The sequence below is a fragment of the Corvus brachyrhynchos genome, unplaced genomic scaffold (assembly GCF_000691975.1).
Source record: "Corvus brachyrhynchos isolate BGI_N302 unplaced genomic scaffold, ASM69197v1 scaffold17, whole genome shotgun sequence".
Classification (NCBI taxonomy): Eukaryota; Metazoa; Chordata; class Aves; order Passeriformes; family Corvidae; genus Corvus; species Corvus brachyrhynchos.
In genome coordinates this window covers 11,513,257-11,540,488 of record NW_008240046.1, presented here as the reverse complement: position 1 = coordinate 11,540,488, position 27,232 = coordinate 11,513,257, and the positions used below count along the sequence as shown (strand labels likewise).

The 27,232-nt window shown below is 36.7% G+C and overlaps 1 protein-coding gene across 6 annotated transcripts in view; it reads right to left on the bottom strand.

Annotated features, from left to right (window-relative positions):
- The window catches only part of FAT1 (FAT atypical cadherin 1), a 107,912-nt gene that overhangs the window by 36,141 nt on the left and 44,539 nt on the right, over positions 1-27,232 (bottom strand). For all 6 annotated transcript variants that reach the window (XR_001865260.1, XM_017744347.1, XM_017744350.1 and 3 more), the window contains exons 4-7: positions 15,527-15,588; positions 12,365-12,694; positions 11,640-11,850; positions 7,321-7,460 (exon numbers count right to left, since the gene is read on the bottom strand). Coding sequence is in view for 5 of the 6 variants with exons in the window: in XM_017744347.1 (XP_017599836.1) it covers positions 7,321-7,460; positions 11,640-11,850; positions 12,365-12,694; positions 15,527-15,588 (743 nt within the window). In the remaining variant the exon portion in view is untranslated. The remainder of the gene's footprint in view (positions 1-7,320; positions 7,461-11,639; positions 11,851-12,364; positions 12,695-15,526; positions 15,589-27,232) is intronic.

The window sequence follows — 27,232 nt, the reverse complement described above, 5'->3', positions numbered from 1 at the left end:
CCAAATCTACCTCACCTTCCCCAAAGTCAAACTAGAAATGTGTACAACCAGAAATATCTTATATAAGACATCTTACAGGGAATGATTTTTGTCTAAAATAAGACAAAAAAAAATCCTTGTTAATTTTGGAATTAAAAATACTCAATATGGATCCTAGAGTGGGTAAAAATCCTGTTTTGGGGTGCAAATTTACAATTTTAAGCAGTGTTTTTTCAAGGCAGTGGATGCATAATACTCCTCCTTGCCCTCACGTAAAAACAGTCCCCTTTCAGCTCCTTACATCTGCAAGACAAAAATAGAAGAGTGGTGGAATTCCCACAAAAGTGCATTATTTAGAAGAACTGCAGGTGCTGTTGTTTACTATTCTCCAGCAATGCAGCATGATTTCAGTCTAGCTCACTGGTCACCAACACATTTTCTCTGAAGCTACAGTTAAATTAAATCAGATGGCTTGAATTGCATCTTTGTCTGTATAATGTTGCTCACTGGAACCACACAAGATCCCTGCACCTCCACTTGCCTTTCACAGCATCAAAGTTTAGTATAAAAAGGGTAAGACAGATAGCCACCATCCTGTTTTGTAACAGCGATAACATCAGACAAGTAACAGTAATGCAAAGGAGTTGGCAAATAGACAGCAAAGCTCCAGCAACACACAGCTAAATTCAGGTTCTTTATGGGCTACATGTACAGCCAGGCTTTTATCCATCCAAAGGCTAGGTGCTTTGTGTAAGTTTTTTAAGGGCTAAAAAATGGTTTGTAAAATAGGTACTTACAATATTGTAAGTGGGTTAAATTTTCCTTTGAAGACACTTACTGATTTCCATTGGTAACTGGTGGGGTCTACGGATGTAATTTAAACGAGGTACCAAACTCCATGCAGTAGAAACTAAATGAGATGAATCCTGATGGTGGCAAATAATTAGGAAATGCCATACCTCTTGCTATAGGAAGAAGAAATGTCAACCTTGCAAAACTAGCATCTTACACTAAAACTGAGTCATTTGGAACACTGATAAAATCCCTTGCAAGATGTTGCTATGGAGACTAAGAAGTTTGGTTTTGTCATCAATTAGAAACAGATTAAAGAAAAGAAACAAATAGTTGGAATAAATATTGACTTTCAGTGGGGAGAAATATTAATGGTAGGTGACCCAGGATACATATTAGGACAAGTTTTTAATACATTAACTAACAAATTCAGTTGGAAAATGAAAAGCAAGAAGGAATTTTTATATTAAAAATGTGATCTTTTTATATTTTCATGATTAGACAGGATGCAATACAGCAACACAAGCACAGTTGTTAGTTTCTTTTTAAATTTTGTATAAATAAAACACATTTTAATGCCTCTTGAAAGAAGTAAGACAGAAGGGTCTAATACACTCACAAAGCATTTGAGTAAAAACACCTGCTCACTAAACAATGGTGCTCAGGAAAATGAAAAATGATACCAAATGAAGATAAACAACAAATTAAAAAAACAACAAAAAAACCCCAAACAGCATAAAACCCCAACACTCAATACAAATCAAACTATAAAAACATCTTTGTATAAATGAAAGTTTTAATGGTCATATACAATTACAACACCTCATTAATGGATAGTATGCTTTCAAAATGAACTCATCACCTATTTTTTTTATTAAACTTCCACCCCCAAGAAATTATTAAGGTCAGACTCAGAAAAAAAGCAAGTGAAAAGCAAAGAAAAGGTGCCAAATTCGATGAATTTAAATTAAAATTGCTATTTAAGTTCATGTCTATTTCTACTGCCAAATGAGGAAATACAGAAACTTTTGTTAAAATTCGATGTGAGAGGGTATGCAACTACAGAGCAACTCTGTAAAGTGAATCTATGGAGCAGAAGACATGACCACCTGTGCTCCTGGTACTACACAAAACAAATAAAGAAAAACAGCATTTCTAGAATGGAGCACCACAAGAGACCCCATGCAAACTACTAAGTTAAATGCCAGGAATGCAATGACTGTAAAACCAGCATCAGTACCTGCAGGACTAACCACATATCCAATGAACCAGCTTAACTGAAAAGTAAGCTGTTGATCATACCATCAGGATTTAGCAGCAACTCTGGTATTAGCTAGCAAAGCAGTTAAAATGACACATAAGGAGACATCCTCCAAAAAGTACTGTTGGGCTAAACAGATAAGGAGTTAGCTCCTCAAAATGTACAGCACTATTAAATATGAATTATTAAAAAAAAATATTGCTAAGGAATAAATATAATGACTCAGTCACTACAAATAGTTAGCTCAGGTATTCCATTACTTGTCACATTACTTGCTCAGGCTGCAGTTTTTCTCCACACTGGTAAACACAACTACAAATACACAATTTGATATATTAGTGCAATGATTTTAAATGCACATGAAATCCAAAGTTTATCTTAGACTCAAGTGAAAAGTGTTTTATCTACATACTCTAGGATTCATCTCTTTCAGTGATATTATTACTTTATGCCCCTGCACAGGTTCTGGTGGACAAGCATAATGTGACCTGATGGGCTCCCTTCTGGTAACTTGTCTAACTGCACACTGGGCTGCTTTAATAAGGGGAAGAAATTACCCCCTTCTGTTTGACACTCACTGGTGGGAATGTAGATCCACTACAGTTTTAAGTCCTGCAGTCCAGGAGAGATCTTGACAAAAGGAAACAAATCCAATGACAGGTCATTAAAATCAGTGGGGATTGAAAAGCCATCTGTCCACTGGAGGGGTGCAGGAAAGAGAGCCAGACTTCTCAGAGATGCAGTGAAAGGACAGGAGGCAACACTCACAAGCTCCAATAAGAGAAAATACAACTAGACGTAAGAAAAAAATTTTTTCAAGGACAGTTGTTAAACACCAGCATAAAACCAAGTCCAAGGAAGTGGTGCTGTGCCTTGTCATCCCAGGCAGTCAGAACCTGACAAGTCACTGAAAAACTTGATCAACTTTGCAGTTTGCTCTGCTTTGACCAGGAGTTTTAGCTTGAACTCCAGGGGCTCTTTCCAATGTAAACTATTAAATAAATTTACTAAGGAAACCCTACTCTCAAGTCAGAATTCTAACTGAGGGTGACAGGTGCTAGATGTGCAATTACCTTTTAAATGTAAGAGGACCAAATTGTCATGTAAACTGTTAAGACCTTGAAGTTAAACTGAAAGCACTTGAATTAATAATTGTGAGTGCAGTTTTAAAGGCCCACACAGAAAAATATGGTTTAGTGTGTCTGAGAACAAAACACATGAAGAACTTGTGTAATTCCAACATAACATAGCATAAAATAAGCTACTGAACATCTCTCAATGAAATTATAAGATTCAATTAAAATGAAATATACTGATGTTATCTCTTAAGAAAGAGTTGCACATTAAAGAGTCACAACATAGAAAAGCTTGACATTAACAGACCATAATGTGATCTTTGAAACAAAATGTTCTGGAACTAAAGAAACTTCACTCATTTTGCAAAGATATGGAAGGGCTGTGTTGCACAGCTGCTTTCTGCCCACAGATCCTACTGAGAGCAATGCACACTGGTTATACAGAGAACAAAGCAGCCCAGGATTATTTTGAGGAAGGACTTCAAATGTATTAATAATCTGGCAGGTGAAACCTAATTTTGCATAGGGATGCACCGATTGCTACTAAGTTATAGAGGAAATATGTGCCATTGACAAAACATACTCAATGTGCAATATTTAAACATAATGTTCCTTCAGATTCTTTAACATAATCTTTCATTTACTGATTCTATGTGGAGTTTAAAGTCTACTCCTCTCCCATAATTACATTAATGACATTGACATGTTTATAATAATTTTCATAAATAAAAAGTTGTATTATCCAGATATAATCTAAGTTCCTTCCAGTTCTAAATGTCTCCGTAGAGCAGTGTAATTGCAAGCAAAAATCATATTTAGTATGCATTAGAAGATTATTCGATACTTCATTCCCAAAGTATCATATCCATATGAATTTTGCATAAAGCAAGATTAAATATTCTGCAATAGCAAAGCAATAGGTAAAATGCTGCAATTAGCTGTAAACCATCTGAGGTATTACTTTCAATGTAAAAAATTGATAGACATAGCAATGACTTCAAGTGGCTACAGCTAGAAACAGGACCTTTACTTTTTGTTTTCCCCCCAAAATCAATTCAATAATTCATTTATTGCTACTTACAGTCTGTGAATAACCTTTTCTGTTTCAGTACATAGGTAGCCTGACTTTTGGCTTTCAGTTATTTAGTTTCTGTATTTTTATTTTATTTTTAATCATAATCCTTTGAAGTGTGACACTAGTCATTTCTAACATAACGTCAAATACCATTACTGTAGGAATTTGTTTGTCCTTGCTTTGCCTCATGCATTTGGTATTTAGATGCATGCAAAATTCCAATAGCCTCCACTCCTACTATTGCTTTATTTTTCAAAAAAGCTATTTAACTGAAGTCCTGAAAGAGTCAAATGCCCTACAGATGTTAATGGCCCAAGGCCAGCAAATGCCTTCCAGTTTAAAGTCAGATTCAATACACTGCTTTCACACAATAAGATTTTCATTTCTTGTGCCCCTCCCCTATTTCTTGCAAATGTCATTTCCTTTTTCAAATTAAATGTAAAATGACTTACTCTGCTGTTAATCAAGGTCTGTTAAATTGTTTACTGTATATCCAGGGTTTATAGCAATTACTTTCTAAGCTAAAAGCTCTGTATGGCCTATTGTTGTTCCTCATGCATGCATTCAGAATTCAGAATTTCTTTTGCATGTCACTCCATTTTAACTGTTTATCAGCTCTTAGAAGAATCCAATGCCACATGAACATTTAAAGTTTTATCAGTATTTCAGCAATGAGCAACGGAATTTACACACTGGCAGCCATAAATCACACCTTCAGTTTTGATTTTGTATCAACATTTTTAACCCCCTAAATTGAGCTTGATTTGAAATGCATCTTCTGAGTGATAGTCCTGAGGGTTATCTTAACAGATGAGTCCATTTGGGTGGGCCAGGAGTTATGGGGGAGATAAGAGAATCAACTAAAATCAGGATCATGCACCAACAGTTGCAGAATTTGAGCTAATCCACACTCCTCAATCATTGCACCATATTAACATGAGACTCCAACAGCAACAGCATAACCTGTGCTTATCCCACAAGCAGGGCGAAAGGAAGACGACGCAAAGGAAGTCTTTGTGCTTGTTTGCAACAGAAACCACAATCTCTGATCCTGCCAAGCCTAACAGAGAGGAAGACAAAGATATGAAAAACAATCACAGAAAAAGCGATCACAGAAATGACAAATTTGAGATGACTACTCCAATTCTTCTGGAGAAGAGCGCTGTGGTAAATGTTTATAATGTTCACTTAGCTTTACAAAATGCTAAAATAACAAGTTCATTTAAAGAACTTGAACAAAAGGTACACTGTGCACTTCCAAGAAGAACTAAATGAATCACATGACTGAGAGGAAGAGAAGTGGTGAGGGTTAAAGTAATTTTTTGACCTTCCAATTCTTGGTTGTTCTAAAAGACAAAGCAGATTATGGTTCAACTGTGACAGCTCAGGATGTCTACATAGATTCAGCTATGCAAGCAGCAGCACTGGATAGGCTATCTGCACTCACCAAGGCCCCATATTAAGTCCCTGGGCTGCCCCAAAACACACTGTATGATGGCATTTTTGACTGCATTTTTGGAAGGGGGGGGAAATGTGTATGGAAAAGCCTCTTGCTATCTTTTTGACTTTTAGCTGAATTTGTGTTTCTTCTATTTTTTGTCCTGCCTTCTATCCAGCATTCTGTAATCAGTAGATCTGCTCAATATTTTTACTACAAGTAGGCAAATTTAATAAATTTACAGCAGGATTCTCCAAACATCTTATGGTGGTTATCAGCACCAGAGGCAATGGAACCACAACTACGATTGCAGCAAGTTCCTGCTAGGAAACATGTTGCTGTCTTTGAAGATTCATGGTCTAGAAAAATCATTCACAATTGTCACCACTAAAGGAAAAGGCATTTTTCAAAGGAAACTGCTAAATCTGGTTACCTTCTACTATCAAATTTACTCTATTTGACCTATCAAGCCTCCAGACATGCAGTCAGCTCAATAAAGATTCTGTTTAAAATCCTGAACATTGACAAGAAACATCTTTTCCTCTGGCCAAAAGCAGAAGACAACATATAAGACATTAGAAAAGATAACAGAAAAACATATGTGCTGCACAGAAGCTGAACAAGAAGAAATTGCATTTGTAACGCAGATCTCTATGTACAGAAAAGACAGCAGCAATCCACTTACTGCTCTTTGAGTGCCTGAGGGGTAGGTCAATGATAGGGATAGGTAACACAGACACATCACTGTCCAAGTCCAACAGTGTTTAATCGGTAAACAAAGCTTTTCCTTCCTATCTGAAAGAACAGAGAAGCTCCTCTATGATCATGGCTCTGTTCACACCAAGCTCAGAAAAACCGTACTCTTAAACATATTTAGGTTCTGGGCTGGGGAAAGAAACTAGATGGGGAAAATAGGCAGGATATACATCATAAACTACTTTACTATGAATTATTTCCAGTACTGCCACAAAAGGCTTCTGCACCTTCAAGTGAACTTACTAGTCCAACTGCAAAGAACTGCCACCATCACAGAGCCTTAGTAAAAAGGTAATTTTAAAACATTGATTTGTCTGAGGTTGCTGGTTTTTGGAGATTGTTTAGCAATCTCTACTTCCACCAAAGCTAAAATAAGGTATTTGGGATGATACAAAGAGATGTTATAATCTAAATCTTGTTTCTATATGTACATTATGCAGAAGAAGCAGCTCAGTTTCATAAAACATTACTTGGACATTGTACAACTAGTCATCCACAGATCTTGCAGGGGAAGGGGAACAACAAAATTTTACAATGGTTGTCTTTAAACCTCAAGTACAGCAATCAATTTATTTAGTGACTTTGGGGGAACTGGGTAAAGAGGAGTAATTCAGGTAAGTAGCACTAATCCTTTTCTTGTGAGAAAATCATGCATGCCAGGGCTTAGCTTCTGTTTTCATTTATTTAGCTGTACGAACATGATATAACTTAAAAGCTGTTGGTCCAGACTACAGTATAGTAATACACAACCTTCCACCTAAACCACCAAACAATATGGCTCGGTGAATAACAGAACTTACTTCTATTTTAGACAAAGTCCCTAATTTAAATAAACCATGTTCATTGTCTAGGATGAAAAAAATGGTAAGAAGAAAATACAACACCTTCCCTACCCTCCAGCTACACACACTTTTTATAAGTGCTTCATCAGAAAGTTCATTACCTGAGTGCTGATAGATCTGGTTCCATCTGTTGCTTCTACTGTCAAGTTGTAATTTGATTTCTGTTCTGCATCAAGAGGTCTTGCAACAATGATAGTTCCTGTGCCCTTGTCCACATCAAATCGACTGTCATAGTTGCCACCTTGTTCAGGGAATTGTGAGAGGGAAAAGTTAATAAAATGCATCATTGCTTCATTGTTTTCATGTATGATCATGTTCTGTCTTCCGATGCTTAATGAAGGTGGAACTATATATACACATACTTATACATACATTTAGTTTAAACACTTTGGGTTTTTTTCCTGGTAACATGATATGCTGCTAATAGATATTTAAAACTGAGTAGTTTTGGACAAAGCTGATTTGTCTGGCTCATGGAAAGTCAGCAGGTAAATTCTTATTAGCATGATTCTCTACTTAAAAAAAAAAAATCCACAGAATTTAATCATTCCATATAGCAGGAAATTGAGAATTACTGGGCCAGATGCAATAGTTCATTTTGGGCAGATTGTCAGCTAATAAGTGAAAAACATACTTTTTATCAAAATAAATTAAAATCCCAAATCAGACATACAGTCAAATTTTTGTCTTTTGGAGCAGAGTACATATTATTATATTCATATATGACTATAGATAAGGCCGAAAAAGCTACAGTACCTCCAAAGGATTCTCATCTTAATGTTGAGTATCTAAAGAATTCACTATCTCACTCCTACTGAGATAGGCAGGATTCAGAATAGTGCTAGAGGTTTAAATGCCCAATGTTTAAATATGGCCAAGTTCCTTTTCTGAAGCAAATTATCTTAATTTCCCTTGTGAAACTTTCATATTACTCTTTGAAATATAGTTAAATAACTGTGTAGATCAATAGCTACACTCAGTCGCTTAAACATTTAATTGATCATCATCCTGTCACCTGGAGCAGACTGTCCTGAGAATACAATGTCCATTAAGTCCAAACACTATTAGTGATGATAAATACTGCCATTTAACTACAATTGCTTTAGACCTCTCAATAAACTGCCTGAAATGGAAGAATCAATTTTTATTTTGGTCAAGCCAGTGCTAGATATGGCAAACCAATTTCTCCTAATTATGGGCATGTGTTTTTCTAATTATATTTCACAAGAATAGCAGATAGCATTCAGATATCATCTGAGTGCTTTTTCTTTTCTTTAACAAGATTATACATGCTAAGCTTTGCAAATCACTAAATGCCTTTTATGAAAAGCCAAGGTTAGAAGTGAGAGGGTGAAATTCCAAAGGTTGCAAATTTGAACTCAGTCCAAGAAAAAAACAGTAAATACTGAAATGGGCCCCCATTCACATGTAAAAAGGATTTCACCTTTAGAAGGCTCCACTGCATGACAAACATATCATTTTAGGAAAGATGAGCTGGATTCTGCTTCACTGGATTTGAGATATTTGATAATGACCAACATCACGTAATTTTTCTAGTTCAATCGAAAGTCAACTCCTCTTACTAGCCCAGCAGCAGCTTCTGAATCACTCAAATGGATAGAAACTAGACAGCATGAAAGGCAGCAGCTTTTTTCTTTTCTTAACAGATGTACATGAATTTTTTTAATGGGCTTTGTGCAGTATGTCAGTTTTAGAAGATGAATCTAGTTTTGCCATTTTCTCAGATGGCTCAATGAAGTCCTCTACATTTTAAGGGAAGAGTAAAGTGAATGGGTATGAATTGGCACAATCAGTTTTCCTGACACAAGGACAAGCTCCCTAACCAAAATTTTTCCCTTCCTTATCAAGAATGGGCCTTGCCTATGTTTGTAGTAATAGTTATATCTGGTTATCCGCTGAAGCAGAACTCAACCCAAACTTCTGCATCGAGTACACTGAAAGTGTAACAGCAACAGTTTTGGCCAAAGCCAAAACTGGATGCTCAGAATTGATGCTGTATAAATGTAACGATGACAAAACAAAACAAAAACGAACCTGTCACAAATGCAACCGTGAGCACTTTGATTTCCGAAGGGTTAATAAAATAAATAGTTTATAAATGTACGCTTTCATTTCAGATCTCATAATCTGGTAATAAATTATGTGATCTCAGCAGATACCTTCTGCTGTACAGTTCAGGTCACAAGCCATCTGTAAGATGTAAAATACTTCACTAGCAAGCTTGTCTCCTGGCTCAGCCAAAAAGAAAGAAAGCATGGAAAGCAAGCACAGAACACAAAGGAAAGCTGTCAATCAAATTCATTCATGCTATTAGAAACAGTAAAAGAGGGTAGTAAAGTGACCACCTGTAAGAGTAGCCTATAACTTCACAACATGATCACATATCAAACTTTCTAAAACACTTTAACTAAGAAAACTGTCAAAATAAAATGTTTGTTTTACAATTCTTGGGCTAGTTATGCTCTTTCCCCACACAGTTTTCTGTATATGTCTTTCTAAAGAGGGCAGGAAAAGATCATTCATTTTCTGCATTAGGCATACAATAAAAATATGTAAATGACCAAACTGCTCCACACTTAGACGGAGCAGATCGAAATAATACTATCAGCCAGAATTCTATTCAGATGTACCCACTGTTCAGAGTGCATAGCAGTTGGAGCACACTAAGAACTATAGAAAAGTACGTCCTCAATCTAATTAACAAATTTTGCTAATAAAAGGCCTCAGAAAACATCTCTACTGTACTGTGTTCAAACTCCCAAAACATCTGAGGCCTCTTCTATCTACTCTCTTTCATCTCCATGAACTGCTCATGTTGTTCTGGCCATGTCACTCTTAACCTTTCCTTTAATGGACTCATTTCAGTCTACAGATATTTATGTTTGCTGTTGACAAATTAGGATAAACCTAATTTGAATTGGAGTACATGATACCTTCTAATTTTTCCTGCTCACTTATGTTTATACTTTCTGCTTTTTTACTCCCATATCTGTGTGTTTAGGTCTGTTTGGGAGATCAGTGAAAGAGCAGCCTCGGTTCCAAAATACCTCTAATGCAGAACTTTGCTCCTATGAGAATGCAAGAAAGCATCCCCAACTTTTTAGTTCCTCCACACTGTTGTACAGATTTGTAACCCCTAGATTTGTCTAAACACCAAAACTTTTTATTAAACTATAATCTATTTGGACAGGAACACTTTTTTCAAGAATACTTTAGAAAGAACCACTTAAAAATTTTTTTGTAAGTATTAATGCATTAGCAATGATTATCAATATCATCACAGGTTGTTCATGCATGAAGCATGATTTTAGGGAAGAATTGTATCTGTTTGCATGTGCCTGAAAATTTTTTGAAAACACCCTCAAAGTATTTGGCATTTATATATATTCCTGCTACATGTGTCAGTTTCATAAACTTTATTTTTAACTGTTGCTGTTCTCAGCATGGCTCAGGAAATACACACCAGCAAACCAGATGCTTAAAATACTTAAATTATTGAGAAATCATTTAAAATATGCTCTTCCCAGCAACTTAACACCATAATAATGACTAAAGTTTTCAGTAGTAACCAAGATGAAAAAGATCCTTCTCTCTCTTGTGAATGTAGTAGAAAAATCACAGTCTGATAGACTGACAGAAAGATTTTGCTTAAGACTAGAAGCAGTTCACTACAAGGCATATCTCCTGAAACAAAGCTATGCCATTCTCCTTGATTCTAACACAACACACAACAGAACTTGGTTTTACTATCAGCTATGCAGTGAACACTCTGTGTATTACTGGTGCTCACAAGTCTAGTGGCTAAGTCTAAACTTCAAAAATGTACTATTAATTTTGTTACCATGACATCAACATATAATCATATTACTGGTTAGAAATCCCCTTTCAATGGTATAGGCTAAGATATGATTTAGTAGAAAGAATATGTACAGGAAGAAGATTGCTGGTGTTAGGAACATTGCAAGCTTTCCTTTTAGTACTGAATCAGAGGACAGCAAACTGAGAAGCAGCCCAGAGAAGAAGAAATCCGTGGGAACGGTACAATCTCTCTTTGTGTGTACTATCTTGATCTGCAGAAAACTAGAATTTTATTTCCTTTCCTATCATACAGTCTAGGAGATTGACTTCATTAGTTTTAACTTCAGTGACACAATACTCACAAGCCATTTTTAAAACTGCAACACAGCAGATATTTTGCAACTTAATTTTAATCTTTGATACAGAAAAGCATTGATAAAAATTAAATAATTTTGACTTATAAAGTCCGCATCTGCATTTAAAGAATTCAAAAGCTTGCATTATTTGGAAGTGTGATTAAAACCAAGCTGCAGTGAGCCCTACAGTATCTCAGACTCCATGCATTTGTTTCTAATAATAAAGGCCCTTAAGGCATCCTTACCCGTTATGTCAAACCAAAGTGGTGTTCCAAGAGGTTCAACAGCTATTACACCAATCATGTGAGCAACTGGGTCACTTTCCATCACCGTAAAAGAAAAAAATGATTCCTCAAAATAAATAGGCTCTGTGGGTGGGACGGGCTTTGGAATCCATTCTATGTAAAGCCGTGTAGTCGAAGATTTTTGTGGACGACCATTATCTACAGCTTTAATCTGTGAAACAGACACATCTTTTAGGCTACAGGATCACATAAATCATTATGTCACATAAATAGAAAGCAGTAATAAGCTCCAAGCATGTTTGCTCGTGTGAGATATTTCCAGAAAGGTTAAGTGTCTCTCAAAGTGCCACTTGCCCTTCATTATCTGGGCAGCAAATGGAGAAAAAGTATGCAGCACCTGATAGCAGCACAAACTGTTATGTTACCATAAATTCACTTTTATTTTGCTTTCTTCCCAAAGGTGAGTCAAACTGATTGTTTATGTTCCCTCATGACATACATTATCTGTCAAGTTCTGAAAAAGAACAGACATTCTTGATACACAATACAAACATCTGAAATAATCCTTTAATGAAAACCAAACAAACACACAAAACATTACTTCTGGATTTGTTGAAGCTTTCTTCCTTCAGATACTGCAGTCACTCACCTGCCAGCTACTGAATAAGAAATGAACAGATAAAAGAACACTTTACATATTCATGATATACAAGATTTTCACTCACTGAAAGGATATCGTAGTCCCTTGCCGCAGAAAATTTCTTTGATGAAACCACTCCAGTTTTTGGTTCAATAAAGAATTTGCCATGTTCATCACCATCTTCAATGCTGTAGGAGATCTCTGCATTGGGGCCTTCATCTTTATCTGCAGCAATAACTCGATAGATTGGCTCTCTCCTAGCAGTTCTCTCTCGCTCTGGCTTACCACGCTCTGGAAGCCGAATTTTGTAGAATTTTTGCAAGAATTGAGGCTTGTTATCATTCTCATCTAAGACCTTCACAATCACCCATGCAACTGTTGATTTTGCAGGAGTACCGTTGTCTGTTACTGTTACCTGTTTTTATTAAAAAGGGTAAAGTTAGTGCTCAAACAGGGTCCTTCCAACAATGCTCCTCCCTAAATGACATTTTCCTACAACTGCCTAAACAACTGCAATGTTATCCCCTAGCTTCAGTTAAAGCAGTTGCCTAAAGCTATTAGGTGAGTATTCACAAAAGGCACTACAAAAGTATATTCAGCTATTATCTTAATATTTTGACTTATGAAATGCAACATGAAATGCAAATATTCATGCTCATCTCTAACAGATGGTATGATTTCCACATATATGAATATCTGTTCCCTTTAGTACTTGTAAAGGAACACCTCCACATACCTTTCAGTTCACAAAAAAACCCCCAACCAAACCCAATGAGAAAACCAAAGCATATTCCAAATGAGGAAATTACAAAGGGTATGGGATAACATGTCCATTAACATAAAATTAGCATTGCCCTGAACCAAGCAAAAAACAAAGGCAAATTTGAGAAAAATCTATTTGATTTGAATGCAACATCAGTTTTGAAGGCATTACTGACATAACAAAGAGAATACTATGACATGAGAGAATAACATGACGCTAATCTATAATAACTGCACAAGAAAGTGCCAGCTGGCACTCAGAAAATACTTAGAAATTGGGAATAAAAAACATGGGGCATATTAGTTAATATTATGCAAGCAGAAGTGCAATCAAAGACCAAATTTAATAGCAAAAAGTAATAAACCCACCAACCCATCTGGTCAACATTTCAATGCTCATTTAATTAGCCAGATGCTCAGCACTTGGGTCATAATACTGTCCACCATTCTGTGCATTTCTGGGTTTCTTTCCCACCTATTATCACAGTTGTAAACATAAAACTAATGCATGGGAAAACTGCTACTTTAGGCCGGGCTGTCAGTATCGCTCTGTAGTTAAAGAGTTCCTCTGTCAGATACTTCACAGACTTTTAGTTAAAACTTTAACAACCTATTTATATTTTGTAATTTATAATTGTAATTTATAATTCTTCATTCTTTGTTCAAAAGAACAAAGAATGAAGAATTATAAATTACACCAGCAGGCAATAAACAATGTTACAACCTAAAGAGCAATGAGCTTAAACTGCTATTTTATACAGAATGATGAAAGCAGGAAGATTTATGTACCCTGACGTGACATTGTAATCCTAAAAATAAACTTTCTGAGTTCTGTACATGTTAGCTTAAGGTTATAAACTCAAGCTTAAATTAGCATGACTGCTAGCAGACAACTGCCCATAACATTACACCATGAGTGTGACCTCTGGCATAAGTTTTAGCCCAGAAAAAGTAGCACACACACAGACACACACGTTGCTTAGCTGCAGCCTGAGAATTCACACAACTTAGACACAATTTTCAACAGGCAACTTGGATGTGGACACCCTGTTCCAGGGATAACGCGTAAGCAATCAAAGCCATATGAGCCATGTGGCTTCAGGATCAGAAAACAATCCACAGCTCATTTTATACGCTGTATAAATCTCATATAAAACCCAGTATAATATATAGAGAAGTAAAAGTCATGATATGCTAATTTTACAACCAGTATACATAGCAGTGGTCAAGAAATAAGACACAATGGACATGAAGTGCTTTGGAAAACTGAGACAACCAGATTTGATGAGGCAATTTGAAAAGAGAATTATATAATTACTTTAAAATTTACAGGAATACTATGTCGAGTACTAAATCAGATTTACCATTTAATTAATTTTGCTACTATTACTTCTAGAAACACACTGTAGAAATTCTGCCCCATTGCTGCTTAGCTACAAAGTGTTCTTTTCAAAGCTGATACAGAAATGAAAATAACGATTAAAAAATTGGTCCAACAGCTGCATGAATCCAGCTTGCAATGTACCAAAGGGATACAAAAGGCTCAGAAAGACTGCACATATACTGCAATTATGCAAAAGGATAGTTTGTGCTATCAGGGAATAACTACATTCATCTCCAAGTCTCTGCAGTCATTGCCTTCCTATTGGAACACCTTTCTAAGGATTTCACAAGTTCTGAGTAAGTCTAGAGTTGTTTCTCTGTCTTTAACATTAATTTGGCCAACTCCCATTGCGGTCTTTTATCTATCACCCACGACAAGAGGCACAATAAACATTCCAAATAAATCTTAGGACATAAGGATCGCTGTGAATATTAAATCTTCACTACAGGTGAAGAACCATGCCTTTACACTACTTGACAACATTGTGAAACTGGATGACTCCAAGTTCTCTGTGTGTTTTCCTTTCATGTGGTTTGACAGAGAATGCGAAAAGCTCTTAAATAAACTCCAGTCAATTAAATGTAGCTAAATAAAAGCATTATGCCACAAGTTCCATGCTCTAGGACTCCGGCTCTATAACGCATGTCTTGCAACTGATATGACTGGTAAACACATTATGCAGAAAATAGGGCTACTCACATACCACCCTTTTGTATTCTCCATATTATAAAAACATTCTGCACTTCTTCTTCAGAAGCCTATATTCAGCAAAAGTTAGGGTGAAATAGCTATTCCAATAATTACACAGGAAGATAAAAAGAGGACATGCCTTTGAATGAAAATCTTTGTTTTGAGATATAGGAAAAAAATTGCATTCAATCTGTACCTTTACTCTTTTTTAGCAAAAACCCCCCAACACACAGTTTTTATAAGATAGGTGGTTATCTGCATTGCAACATAATGAACATAGAAGGAAATTACTTCTGAAATCCAGTTTTTTACATTCTTCATATAGTAATCAAGTCTGGCAAACTTAATTCTCTGTAAATGAGCAATGAACTTACAGTCACTGTTTTTCAGCAAGCTAAATAAATTATTTACCTCCAGTATGTGCTCCCCCTGCTGCTCTCGATCTAGTTTTCTGGATGTGGTTGTAATTAGCCCTGTAAACGTAAGAGAATAATTAATCAGATCCTTCAAGAAAATAATCTGAATGAAGGTTAGGTTAAATCAGCAGTTACTGATATCCACAATCTCAATTTCTTCTTAGGTGGTCACTTCCATTTTTTGTAGAATTTATGCTTTCATTAAGGGAAGGGGTGAGTGGTTTCCAATCCTTAAAAGCTGTGCAAATATTCTTTGCAATCTGAAGACGAAGCTGTTGTAACACTTAAGACAAACACAGTTCAGTGTTTCAACACATCTGTGCATGTTCCATTTCTGACAGAAGTAATGAATGTAATTCTCCCACATGAAATCTTGTTTTCAGAGGGCATTCATAAGCATTTTTCAAAAGGTGCTGATGGACATTATCTGAATTAATTACCAATCTCTTCAGGATAAACACCTATTTGTAATATTAGTGATAAGGGCAAAAGAAGGATAACCTGAAGAGATGCAATAAGAGTGGAAAACAGAGCAATTTGTCTGTGTTGGCTTAATTTCACAATGACAAGCAGTCAAACAGTTGCTGTCAACAATAGCAGACAACAACCACAAGTTTTTGATGTATGATGTTAATATTTTGTCACAAGACTTTGCTCTTACTTGAACTAATTCTCTCTAACAATTAGTTTAGAATTTTAACTATTGAGTTTCATGAAAAGTAAACTTGGTCAACTCTCAATTACAGCGGAATGATTTGCTCTTGCGTTAGTTAACTGTGCCATGGATGAAGCCACAAGAGGATTCCATTTCTTTGCTGCACAAAAGCCATTAACCTTTTTGCAGGTACAAGTTGGCCCCACAAATACCATTGCTGTGTTCACATGGGACTGACGCTGTGCTAGTAAATCTTGCTAGACCCAACCTGGCCTTTCATGAAGCAAACAGCAAGGTTTGGATTTGCCCAGCTTAACCAACTACTGATCAAAGCATCCCATATTCTCCAAAGCAGCAACACAGAGGACATAGCAATGTCAGGAGATATTTTATCCAACTATCCCAGCTTTTGACAGTGAAAGGAAAGCACTGCCATCTTGATCCTTAATTGTCAAACTGGAAAACAGAGAAGCAATTACCCAATGAAGGATGAAAGAGAGATCAAAATACAGGCAGCATACTTCATGTTCCATTTTCCAGCTATAGTGTAATTTTTTTTATTAATATGACCTTATATAAGGAAAATTAAAATCCACTTATAAAGTTTTCAAAGCTGGTCTGCTACAACAAAAAAGCCTTCAATTTTGTCTCTCAGCTGATAAAAAGCAGAGTATGTAAGAAAAGCAATAAAGACTTCAATTTCACTTAAAAGAGAAAGGCCAAGAGAAACAGGATTGTATACCACAGGTGCACAGCTACTCAATGCTTCTGACAAAAACAGCTGTAGTCTACTTATACCAACAAAATAGACAGCCTGTGCTAAATAATATGAACAAAACCTATACGAGGCGATATTACAGCTGTCAAATATTCAAACAACTATTCTCCAAAAACCAGATAGTGCAAATAACAGCTGTTTCAACTACAGTCAAATCTGCCCTTGTTTTTGCAGCAATTTTGTTTGCCATCGTATCAAATCCATTATTTATCTAGTATTCTAGACAACGGTGGGTCATCCTCTTCTGCTTTATATTTTTATGCTTTTACAGCACACAGAAGATATGTCTGTTATTGTTAGGATACATCTTTTGGTATCATGAAGTTAGTTGTCCTTAGTTACAAAGAAAGAGGGAATGAAAATTAAAACATTCACAAACCCCAAACAAACCAACCAACCAAATAACACGGAAAAAAAGTTGCATTAGTACTGTGAATTTAGGAAGGGCAGGGGGAAAAAAGAAAATGATGTGACAGCTGTCTATTAACCTTCTTGAGGTAATATTTTCACACTGAGATAACAGAGCTGTGAACAATGACAACTGAAAATATTTATTGTCACATATTCTAAAAAGCTTTCCTTTCCTGGCTATGTCTGGGCAAAACATTTTCTTTTCACAGGCTCTATGGGAAACAGAATAGGACGGTTAATTGGAAGTGAACAAGTGGCATAGCCAATGCCTCATCTGCGTCCTTCCAGCAACAGGACTTGCAGGTGACTTCAAAAAACACAAGTTCTCCTAAAACATCTTTCTGTTGAGTACCTCTGTAGAAAGGCAGCACAAGCCCTCCCACAAAGCATTAATCTCAAGGCTCACCACAGTTACAAGAGAAAAAGAGTAGATTGCAGCATAGCCACTAAAGGAGTTGGCTGTTGAACATCTGGGTTGAGGATGGGGAAAATCTCAAAAAACACAGGAAAAATAAAGCAATCCTAGCAGAAATATCTCATGATGCTTGCATTTCCCTGAATATTCAATAGTTAGTCTACATCCTCTGACAATATTAAGATTCCATCTCTCACAGCAGCAGCAAGTAGAGAATTACATAAGATCAGACAAATGGCACCTTTCAATAGCTTCCTATCCATCTTTTTGTCATCAAGAGCCACAAAGACTGGTGCCACCCTTAGAAATGGCAATTAATACTTGGAGGGAAAAAATATCAAACAAAAAACAATTCAAAAGCTTTTGCTGTAAGTACTCAAGACAAAATTCTACCATGCACCACTACTTTACACACTAGTGATTGTTAATGGAAGTCTTGTTCCAGATAAAATTCCTTTTAATGAAGTTGGTCAATACAACTCATATGGGTAAGCAGGAAAATATCCTGCAAGAACAAAATATATATGCTTTGATCTGTTAAAACCTCCAGTCTTTTCAGCCAAGCATGCCACACTTCTGTTAAAACACTTCAGACCAGTAACAGAAGGGCTTAGTCTTCACCATATATATCCTGTATATTCAGCAGAAACTAATGCCAACAAAGGAAATGTAACACTTCTGGATTTAGAATCACGAACACATGCATGACATTCTTTTTATTTAACTCTTTACTGCTAGACACTTTCCTAAGTGCAAATTTAGCTTCAGTGAAGTATTTCACTTCAGCTTAAGACTATAAAAGGTTTGATTATTGCAATCACTACATTCTTCTATTTTTGCCAACTTTTTCTATGTTACAGAATATTTAATGCTGCACCAATAGATTTCGTCCATTGTTGAAGAGCTTTTCCGAAATACAGCTGTGATAATAAGGTCAAGCGTTCCTATGCACTGTAACTGCCTGTTAAGAGGGCTGGGTAGAATCTTTGGATCTCTTGTAAGTCAGCTCCCTGCAACAAAAGCCACCACTCTGCTCTGTGCTTAAGTTTTTTAGACTGAGCTCCTTCTCTTTTCTGTAACACGTTGTATATATCCTTGCTGCGCCCCTCCCTCTACAAAAATAAATGCATGACCACACTTTTGCAAACACCACATCCCCACAGGAGTGGCAAGTAAAAAGATTTCAATTAAGCTGTGAAGAAGTCTGTAAAACAACCAGTTTTGAAATCCTTGTTGTGAGGTGGGAAGAATGTGTTTATTGCTGAATGAAATAACAGCATGTATGGGAAACAGGTCACTGTGACAAACCATTCTATTTCAAACCTAAACTGACTCAGAGAATTGTTCCATATTCTTGCATTTTCCTCTGCCTCCTTTTATTCCCCCCCCCGTCCCAACACTGACAGAAACAATAAGCTTCTATAAATTACATCACTATTATTTCACCTGAAATCAATGTCACTATGGCAAGATGGGTCAAGCATTCTTGAGAAATGCAAGTTTATAACAAACATTTCTAAGATAATGAGGAGGAAATGGTATCTCCAGTGAATTGGTGCAGTTTTTGTATTTAGTAATATTTAAAAACTTGCCTCATCAGAAACCTTTTCACAATAGCAGCTTAATAATTTAGAGAGTCTCTGGATAAATCTGCATTCAGATAAAACTTACTTCAGATTTCTATTCTAAATAGTAGCAAAACAAACATACAAAAATGCAACTACAGCATACAATTATGTAAATATAAATAAAACTGCTACATTTGGAACAGAAATTAGCACCAGAGATCAGATATTAGCAGGGATTTATTTCACCTCAGTTCCCAGCTACATCATATTACCTCTGTTTCTAAAAACTAGCACACCAACAGTTTTCATTCAATGCTGAAATGGTAGTATCTTTAAGAAAACACAGACTATTAGGTGGGCACTGTGTTAAGAATTATCTATTAGCTATCTTTATGGCATGGATGATATCAGTGATGAAAGAAGTGGCATCAGAAAAAGCGGTCTTTGCAAGGTGAGGAGGAAGGCTCAAAGTTTTTATCTTGCTCTGTATGCATCATGCATTCCCATGCATTTGTGCTTTCACAAATATCTACGCACTTTCCAACTGCACATTCAGCTTGACACGATGAAGATTCTGGAGCTGGGAGTTTGCCTGTTAGACATGGCTAGCCCCCACAATGAACCAAAAGACTCAAGCAGATGCCAAGTGTACTATGCTGCCTCCAGTGAGTTTGAACCGATAGGCTTAATTTGGATTAGCATACCACTATTTGAATTGCAGCATATGAAAAGAAATACAGTTTCTCTGATCTTTGAATGCATTGACACTGAAGAATTAAGGACATTAAGGAATTAAGAATACAGGAAGCAAAATACAGGAAGAAAAAAAATTTTTTTATCACTAACAGATACAAGACATAAACTAAATATCAGGGAGGCCATATTTGGTCAATGTGGTTTCTGTCCTCTGTGTTAAATATAAACCATAACTAACCAGTAGAAATGGTTTCTCTGGACTGCATCAATAAATTATAACTTAAACTCTCAGTAATGATTACTGCAACGTAGTCAATTATTATTTTAGCTCTTGTCTCCCCACTTCAACCCCAAACCCAACAAATTACTAGCGAATGTTAAAGGGTTTTCTTTTTTTTATTTTTAACATATTGTTGTACCTTATAGGTCTTAATATGCAAATAGGTCTAAGATTTGAAGGAAGTATGGATTTTAAATTTACATGTGGCTGTAATGGTGATCATGTTAACTACTGCATAACACAACTCAAAAGCACTGGGCAAATTACAGCAAATATTCTGTAAGTCGAAGACCAGTTACGTCTCTTCAAGTGATAGAGATACTGTCTCACTTCAAGGCAGGGTTTCCTACTAATCTTCCTCATTTAAGAAATAGTGTATTATATCCAATTCAAGACAGCTTTCCCTTCCAGACAGAGAAATATATCTCTTTTGTATGCTAGACTAAAGAAGTTCACTGGAATCAGCAGTTCCCTCCTCACAGAAGTACTGGGTATGATCAAGTCATGTCTTAGACATCTCTCATAATACAGTGAGCGTCAAGTCTCACTGTCTGAAAGAACTCTTATGACATCCTTTTAAACTGCTTCCAATATCTCAGCACTTTCCAAACTATGAGCAAAATGACTGATAGCACAATACTCCATGATTATTTCATCACTGACACAGGAAGACGATAATTTTTTTTTCAGTCTTCTTTCAACTGATTTCAAGTTAACTATGTTTTACACCTAACTTACCTTACAATCAATGACCATCAGAAAAGGCCCACACTTTCTTTCTAAACATGTTCACATAAGCTTTTTGGCAAGACTGTAGTCAAATCTTGTTTTCTACGCAAGCCAAAAAAAGGCTTCACAACCAAAACAAGTGAGCAGGTTAATAAAAACAGTAAAAATTAATAGCAGAGGGTTTGAAGAACAGATTCCAGCTTTGCAGCTGGCAAAAAATACACTCTGTGTCTTACTAGCCGTGTAATGAATGATGATGACTATAAGCTAGAAAGTGTAATATATCACCATTTTCATACATCACCATGAAGGCAGACTGCTGAGTTAAAAAAGAAACAAGATAGTGCCAACAAGCTATCATACTGGAAGCATATCATAAAGGAACTGAACTTTGGTTTATATAGTCTTAAAGATAATTCCTTAACAATTTCACTTGTTTTTCGTTCCTAAACTCTTCCTTGTTCTAAGCACCTTAATAACTCTCATTGAAACCAGCAACAGAATTGTCACCAGTAATTTTCTAATGCTGAAATAGGATTGTAAATATACGGTCCCGAAAGAAACTAGGAATCTCATTTAAAAGCACTTTAAATGGCTGCAAATCCCTCTTCTGCTAAAGTAGAACATGTAAAAGCAATCATTACTGTTCTTTCAATAAAGGCTACAAAAATGATACCATTTTTCAAGAAAAACTGAGAGCCTGGATTCCTCTTTCAATTCTCCTAGCCACATACTCGCTCCATTAGTTATGCTGTTGCTTGCTTGTTCTCTCTGGCCCCTTGAATTTTACTTTTTTTTTGCTATGCATTTGTTTAGGTAGAACAAAGACTAATTCTGCCTAGCAGAGCTCACAGCCTGTAGCTAGCAGGTTTTTCTGTGTAGTCTAAATGCACTTTTGGGGCTAAAGGACTCATTTTCCACTTCATACATAAACTTTCTGATCAGCTTAATTACAAAAATGAGTTACAACACCCTAGCTGTAGAAAAATTATAATGAAGACTTACTGCAGTACACTCTGATGAAATCACTGTTCCCTTTTTGTTAAGTATAGTATGATGGCACTCAACTAGTAGAGTCTTTCATAGTTTTGGTGCCTTTTCCCCTTCAATTCTCATATGCACCAGTTCAAGCAAAAGCCAACAGGACACTCCCACAGTGTACTGTACCTAAGTACAGTCCAGACTGAAAAAACACATTAAGAACTATGCACTCTATTTGCTCTTCAGATCACCTTTCCTTTTTACTTATGTACTTCCTTATTCCTGTTTCAGATGCTGGTGCATATGCTCTGGATTTCATCCACAAAAACCACCATTGGCACATTTGTCCCAGATGAATACTTCTTGCCTTCTGAATGGTACTCCATGAAAAGTCAAGCAATAATTGAGATCTCAGTCCTACCCAAGTCAGGACTGCATCAAACAAGGGATAACACCCTGTCCATAAGGGTGTATTTGTGTGATACATTTATTGAAGTACAATAATATCACAGAATATGCTGAGTTGGAAGGAACACACAAAGATCATCAAGTCAAGCTCAGTGTTTATCAGCTTGTTGCTTGTTACCAGAACAGACTGTAAGCTCTGTATATAGGATCAAAAAGTAGATTACTTCGTCCTATGGCTAATATTTCATACCACCAGGCACCATGTTTATCTGTAACCAGGCAATTTAACTACTCAGTCCTACTATTACTATAATGTGTAAGTACAAGGTGCACATCTGAAGTTGAGTCACTTACCTGAACTATTTTAACAGCATCCTGGAATCTGCTGAGCAGAACACTCATTAATCATATTTGTGATTTGAGCATAAGGCAGACAAGCAACGCACCGAAGATTATTTATGTACAGCATAAGGAAGAAAAAATAATTTACATAAACAGCTAAGCCATTCAATCCGACAAACACTGTAGAACTTCAATTTCAGCTAGATTTCAAATGAAGTGTAAAATCAGTGTTTAGTGATCATATCATTGTAGAAAATCCCACAAATGTTTTTAATAAAGCAAAACCACGTCATTTTGTCTATTATAATTAGTCACTGACTACATTATTTTTAGTCTGGATTTATTAAGACAGGGTTATTAACATCTTTTGCAGTAATTTTTTAGTAGTAAAATTATTTGGGAAATAATGAAAATAACTATATAAATAACAACAAACATAGCTACATTAAAAAAATAAACGTATGTCTATGATCCTGCATTCTGAGTGCTTGAAAGCATTTACGGTAAGTCCAGTTTCACTGTCATTCATATTCTTTTGCTAGTTTCTGTCATAAAAAAGATAAAACTCAGAACTGTAAGTCAAAAGCAGTATAAGATAAAAATCACAAAAAGAAAGTATTTAATAAATAATAGCAAATAGATAAAATAATTTTGAATGAAAGATTAAATAACAAAACCCGTGTATGGTTATTTTAAGGAAACTAGTAAGTGATGATACATTTCCTCTAGAATGAACTTTGATCTTACTATCAACAGAACACTATAAATTTTTGTTACCTCTTTGCTTACTTCGTGAAAGTACTCTTGCCTTCAAAAGCCACACCAATTCAAAGTGCCTTCAGTAATTAACTCTAAGTTACCTAATGTCCATCACTCACTTTTTTCATCTCATTGTGAGATACAACTTTATTACAGAATTATTACCATATTATTATTACCATTAGTACAGAATTACTACCATAAAATCAAACATCATCTTGCAAGACCGTTTTAAACCTGACATAATCTTACTTTATTTATAGTGCTCTGAACTCCCTATATATTTGAACCCTAAAATAATAATTTCTAAGTGAGAATTTGCAGATTTATACAATGCTGCTGCCTCTCCCCCTTTTTTTCTTTTGTTTTCAATTTTATGTTATTTCTGACATTTACAATATAGAATGTACTCGAATAAGTGTGCTGCAGTCTTATCTGCTGATTTAAAGGGAACTGCTTTTGTAACTGAACCATACATATAAAGAACATCATGCAATGTTCATAACAGGGATGATCAGGTAAACTGCTGCCAAAGATCTTGTCTTGCTCTCAGCTAAACTGAGGAACAATTTTATAGTTCACTTCTAGTTAGTTCTCGAACTGTGTCTCCACTGTGAATTTTTCAGATAGAAAAATTATATTACTTCATATAGAACTACATTTTTTCTGGGATTGATCTTCTATTTTCATTGATTAAAAAAAAAAAAATCAAGCCAAGCTAGATGTGAATCAGGGCACTAATTCTGAGTAATTGTTTTTTATTATGAAATTAATCAATACTAATGTTATAACATTGTTATGTACACAACTTAAATTTACACTACTCAGAGATGCTACCAAGTGAAGACTGTTATCTTTGAAAGCATGTGTGAAGGTGGGACTTTGCAAGTGGGTAATAACAGCATCTGATCATTGTCTCTTCCTTGGCTAAAATCATAATTTTGCATATTATATACTCCAGCTCAAAAGAACATATGATATAGCAAGAGTCTGGCTGCATTAGCATTTCAAATGTACCCTTGGCAAGTGTGCATATGACACAAAGCTGAGTGGCGCAGATGACACAACAGAAGGACTGGTTGCCATCCAGAGGCACCTAGACAAACTTGAAAGTAAGTTCACAAGAACCTCATGAAGTTCAGTAAGTCAAAGCACAAGGTGCTGGGTCAGGGCAATCCCAGCTATGAGTCCAGACTGGAAGATAAACTCTTTGAGAGCAGCTCTGCGAGGCAGGACTTGGGTGTTCTTGTGGATGAAAAGCTGGATGTGACCCTGCAATGCACACTTGCAGCTCGAAAGGCCAACCACTTCCTAAGCTGCATCCAAAGCAGCATGGCCAGCAGGTTGAAGAAGGGGATTCTGCCCCTCTACTCTGCTCTGGTGAAACCCCACCCGGAGTGCTGCATTCCAGCCCTGGGGCTGGTCCTCAGCACAAGAAATACATGGACCTGTTAGAGCAGGTCCAAAGGAGGGCCAGGAAAATGACCAGAGAGATGAAGCATCTCTCGTATGAAGACAGACTGAGAGAATTTGGATTGCTTGGCATGGAAAAGAGAATGCTCTGGGAAGACCTTATAGGAGCATTCTAGTACCTAAAAAGGGCTTCTAAAAGAGAAGAGCAGCTTTTCACATGGGCACATAGTGATGGGACGGGGGAGAGTAGTTTTAATCTGAAAGAGGGAAGATTTAGATTAGATGTTAGAAAGAAATTCTTTACTCAGAGGGTGGTGAAGAACAGGAACAGGTTGCCCAGAGAAGTTGTGGATGCCCCATTCCTGGAAGTGCTTAAGACCGCATTGAATGGGTCCCCATAGCAATCTGATCTAGTGGGTGGCGTTCCTGCCCATGGCAGGGGAGTTAGAACCAGATGAGCTTTAAGGTCTCTTCCAACCCAAGCCTTTATTTCCATGACTGCTGCATCAGAATATGGTAATATTGAAAGAGAACTTCATTTTCTTTTACTCTTAGTTTACAACAGAGATCATTCAGAGCATGACCTGAAGTTTTATGTAGTTCCAGGGACATGTAAAGGAAAAGAAAAGGACTTCTGTGCTTCCCACTTATTTTCCCCAAATTTTTCTTTTTCCAAAGATACGTAAGAGAACAAATAAAATAATTTTAAAAAGCCCCACCACCACCATCACTTAAGATGTAAAAGAAGTGCTCTCTACATACTTTCAAATAATTTTTAAAATAGCTGCCTCTGTTATAGCAAAATTTCTATATTTTCAAATGCTAAATCCCTAAATAGTGTAGTGAGTAGATACGAAAATATTATTAGAAATTCCAGATATGAACTTGTTTTCCCTGTTACAAAAAGGAACAGTAGTCTGATAGCACTTCAAGTGCTTTTAAAAAGGAAAATTGAAGTAGCTTCTTGCAGAATTAAACTCTTTTTACAAACATTTGGGCTAATTCTGGTCACATTTTCAGTAAAAAAAAAAAAATCTCTTTGTAGCAGGTTCAATTTGTAAACCGGGCGGAAACACCAATTAAGTGTAGTGGTTTGGTTTGAAATATCCATTACTTACTTATTTTGCTTCTGTGAGAAGAATTAGGAGAAAGCAAAGCAGGCACAAAACTTAAAAGAATATAAAGAAGTTTATTAACAGAACTAAAAGAAAGAAAAAAAAAAAGAGTCAGACTAAACCTTCAGAACACTTCTCTTCCTCTCACCTTTCTCCCTTCTCCCACTGACAACATAAAAAGACAACCCTTGAGATTTTTTCAGTCAGTTTACCACCTCTATAATAATCTTTTTCAGTTCACTTAGGGAGAGGAGTCCCTCTTACTCATGCTATGGAGATCTCTCCACAAGAAACTCTCTCATGGCTTCAATGTCACAGTGAGACAGCCGCCCGGGTTGGTTCTCTGCTCGCATGTGAAAGTCCCTTCGCTCGACTTACAGCTTTCCCCACAACTGCTTTCAAGGGTCCAATCTTGAGCTACTGGGGTACCATTTTGAGCTGCTCAGAAACAAAGGTTCTCTTCACCCATATCTGGGAGCATCTTCATCTCTATGAACAGAGGACCTCCTCCTCCCTGGGAGCAAAGGTCGTCATAATTTTCATCTCTCTGGTCAAGCTTCTTATCAAATCACAGCTACTTCAGCATTTGCTTGTTTCAGCACAGGTACTTTTGCTCATGGTTGCCGTTTGAACACTCCACCCCTCATGCTTCATGAAATTACAACAGGTATTCTGATGTATCATAGTCCAGCACCATAGCTATACAACAGAATTTCAGCTTCTAGGTTTGAAGCATCTCCTCTTTCTCCTCTCTCAGGGTTTTGGCTCTTCCTTCTTCACTAACTTTGGTGTCTTTTATGGTGTTTTTCTCACATGCCTTCACCTTTCCTCTTCCTCTGACTCGGGAGAGGATTGATGTCTGCAGGCTTCATCTGTTCCGGAGAATCTTACAGCACTAAGAGTTAATCTCACCCGGGCCTTGCAGCTGGAATTCGCCTTTTGCTGTTGGTCACCTAATTTCTGCCGGGTGGTGGCCGGAGCTCGTTTCGGTGCAGCATTTTATCTCAGCAGCCGCACTGGGAAGGGCTGGCCGAGCGCGGGGCCGCCCGCACGGAGCAGGGCCGCGGATGGAACAGGGCTGCACGGCTCCGGGGTGGGCGGATGGAACAGGGCCTCACGGCTCCCGGGGGGGACGCTCCCCCGCGGGCGCG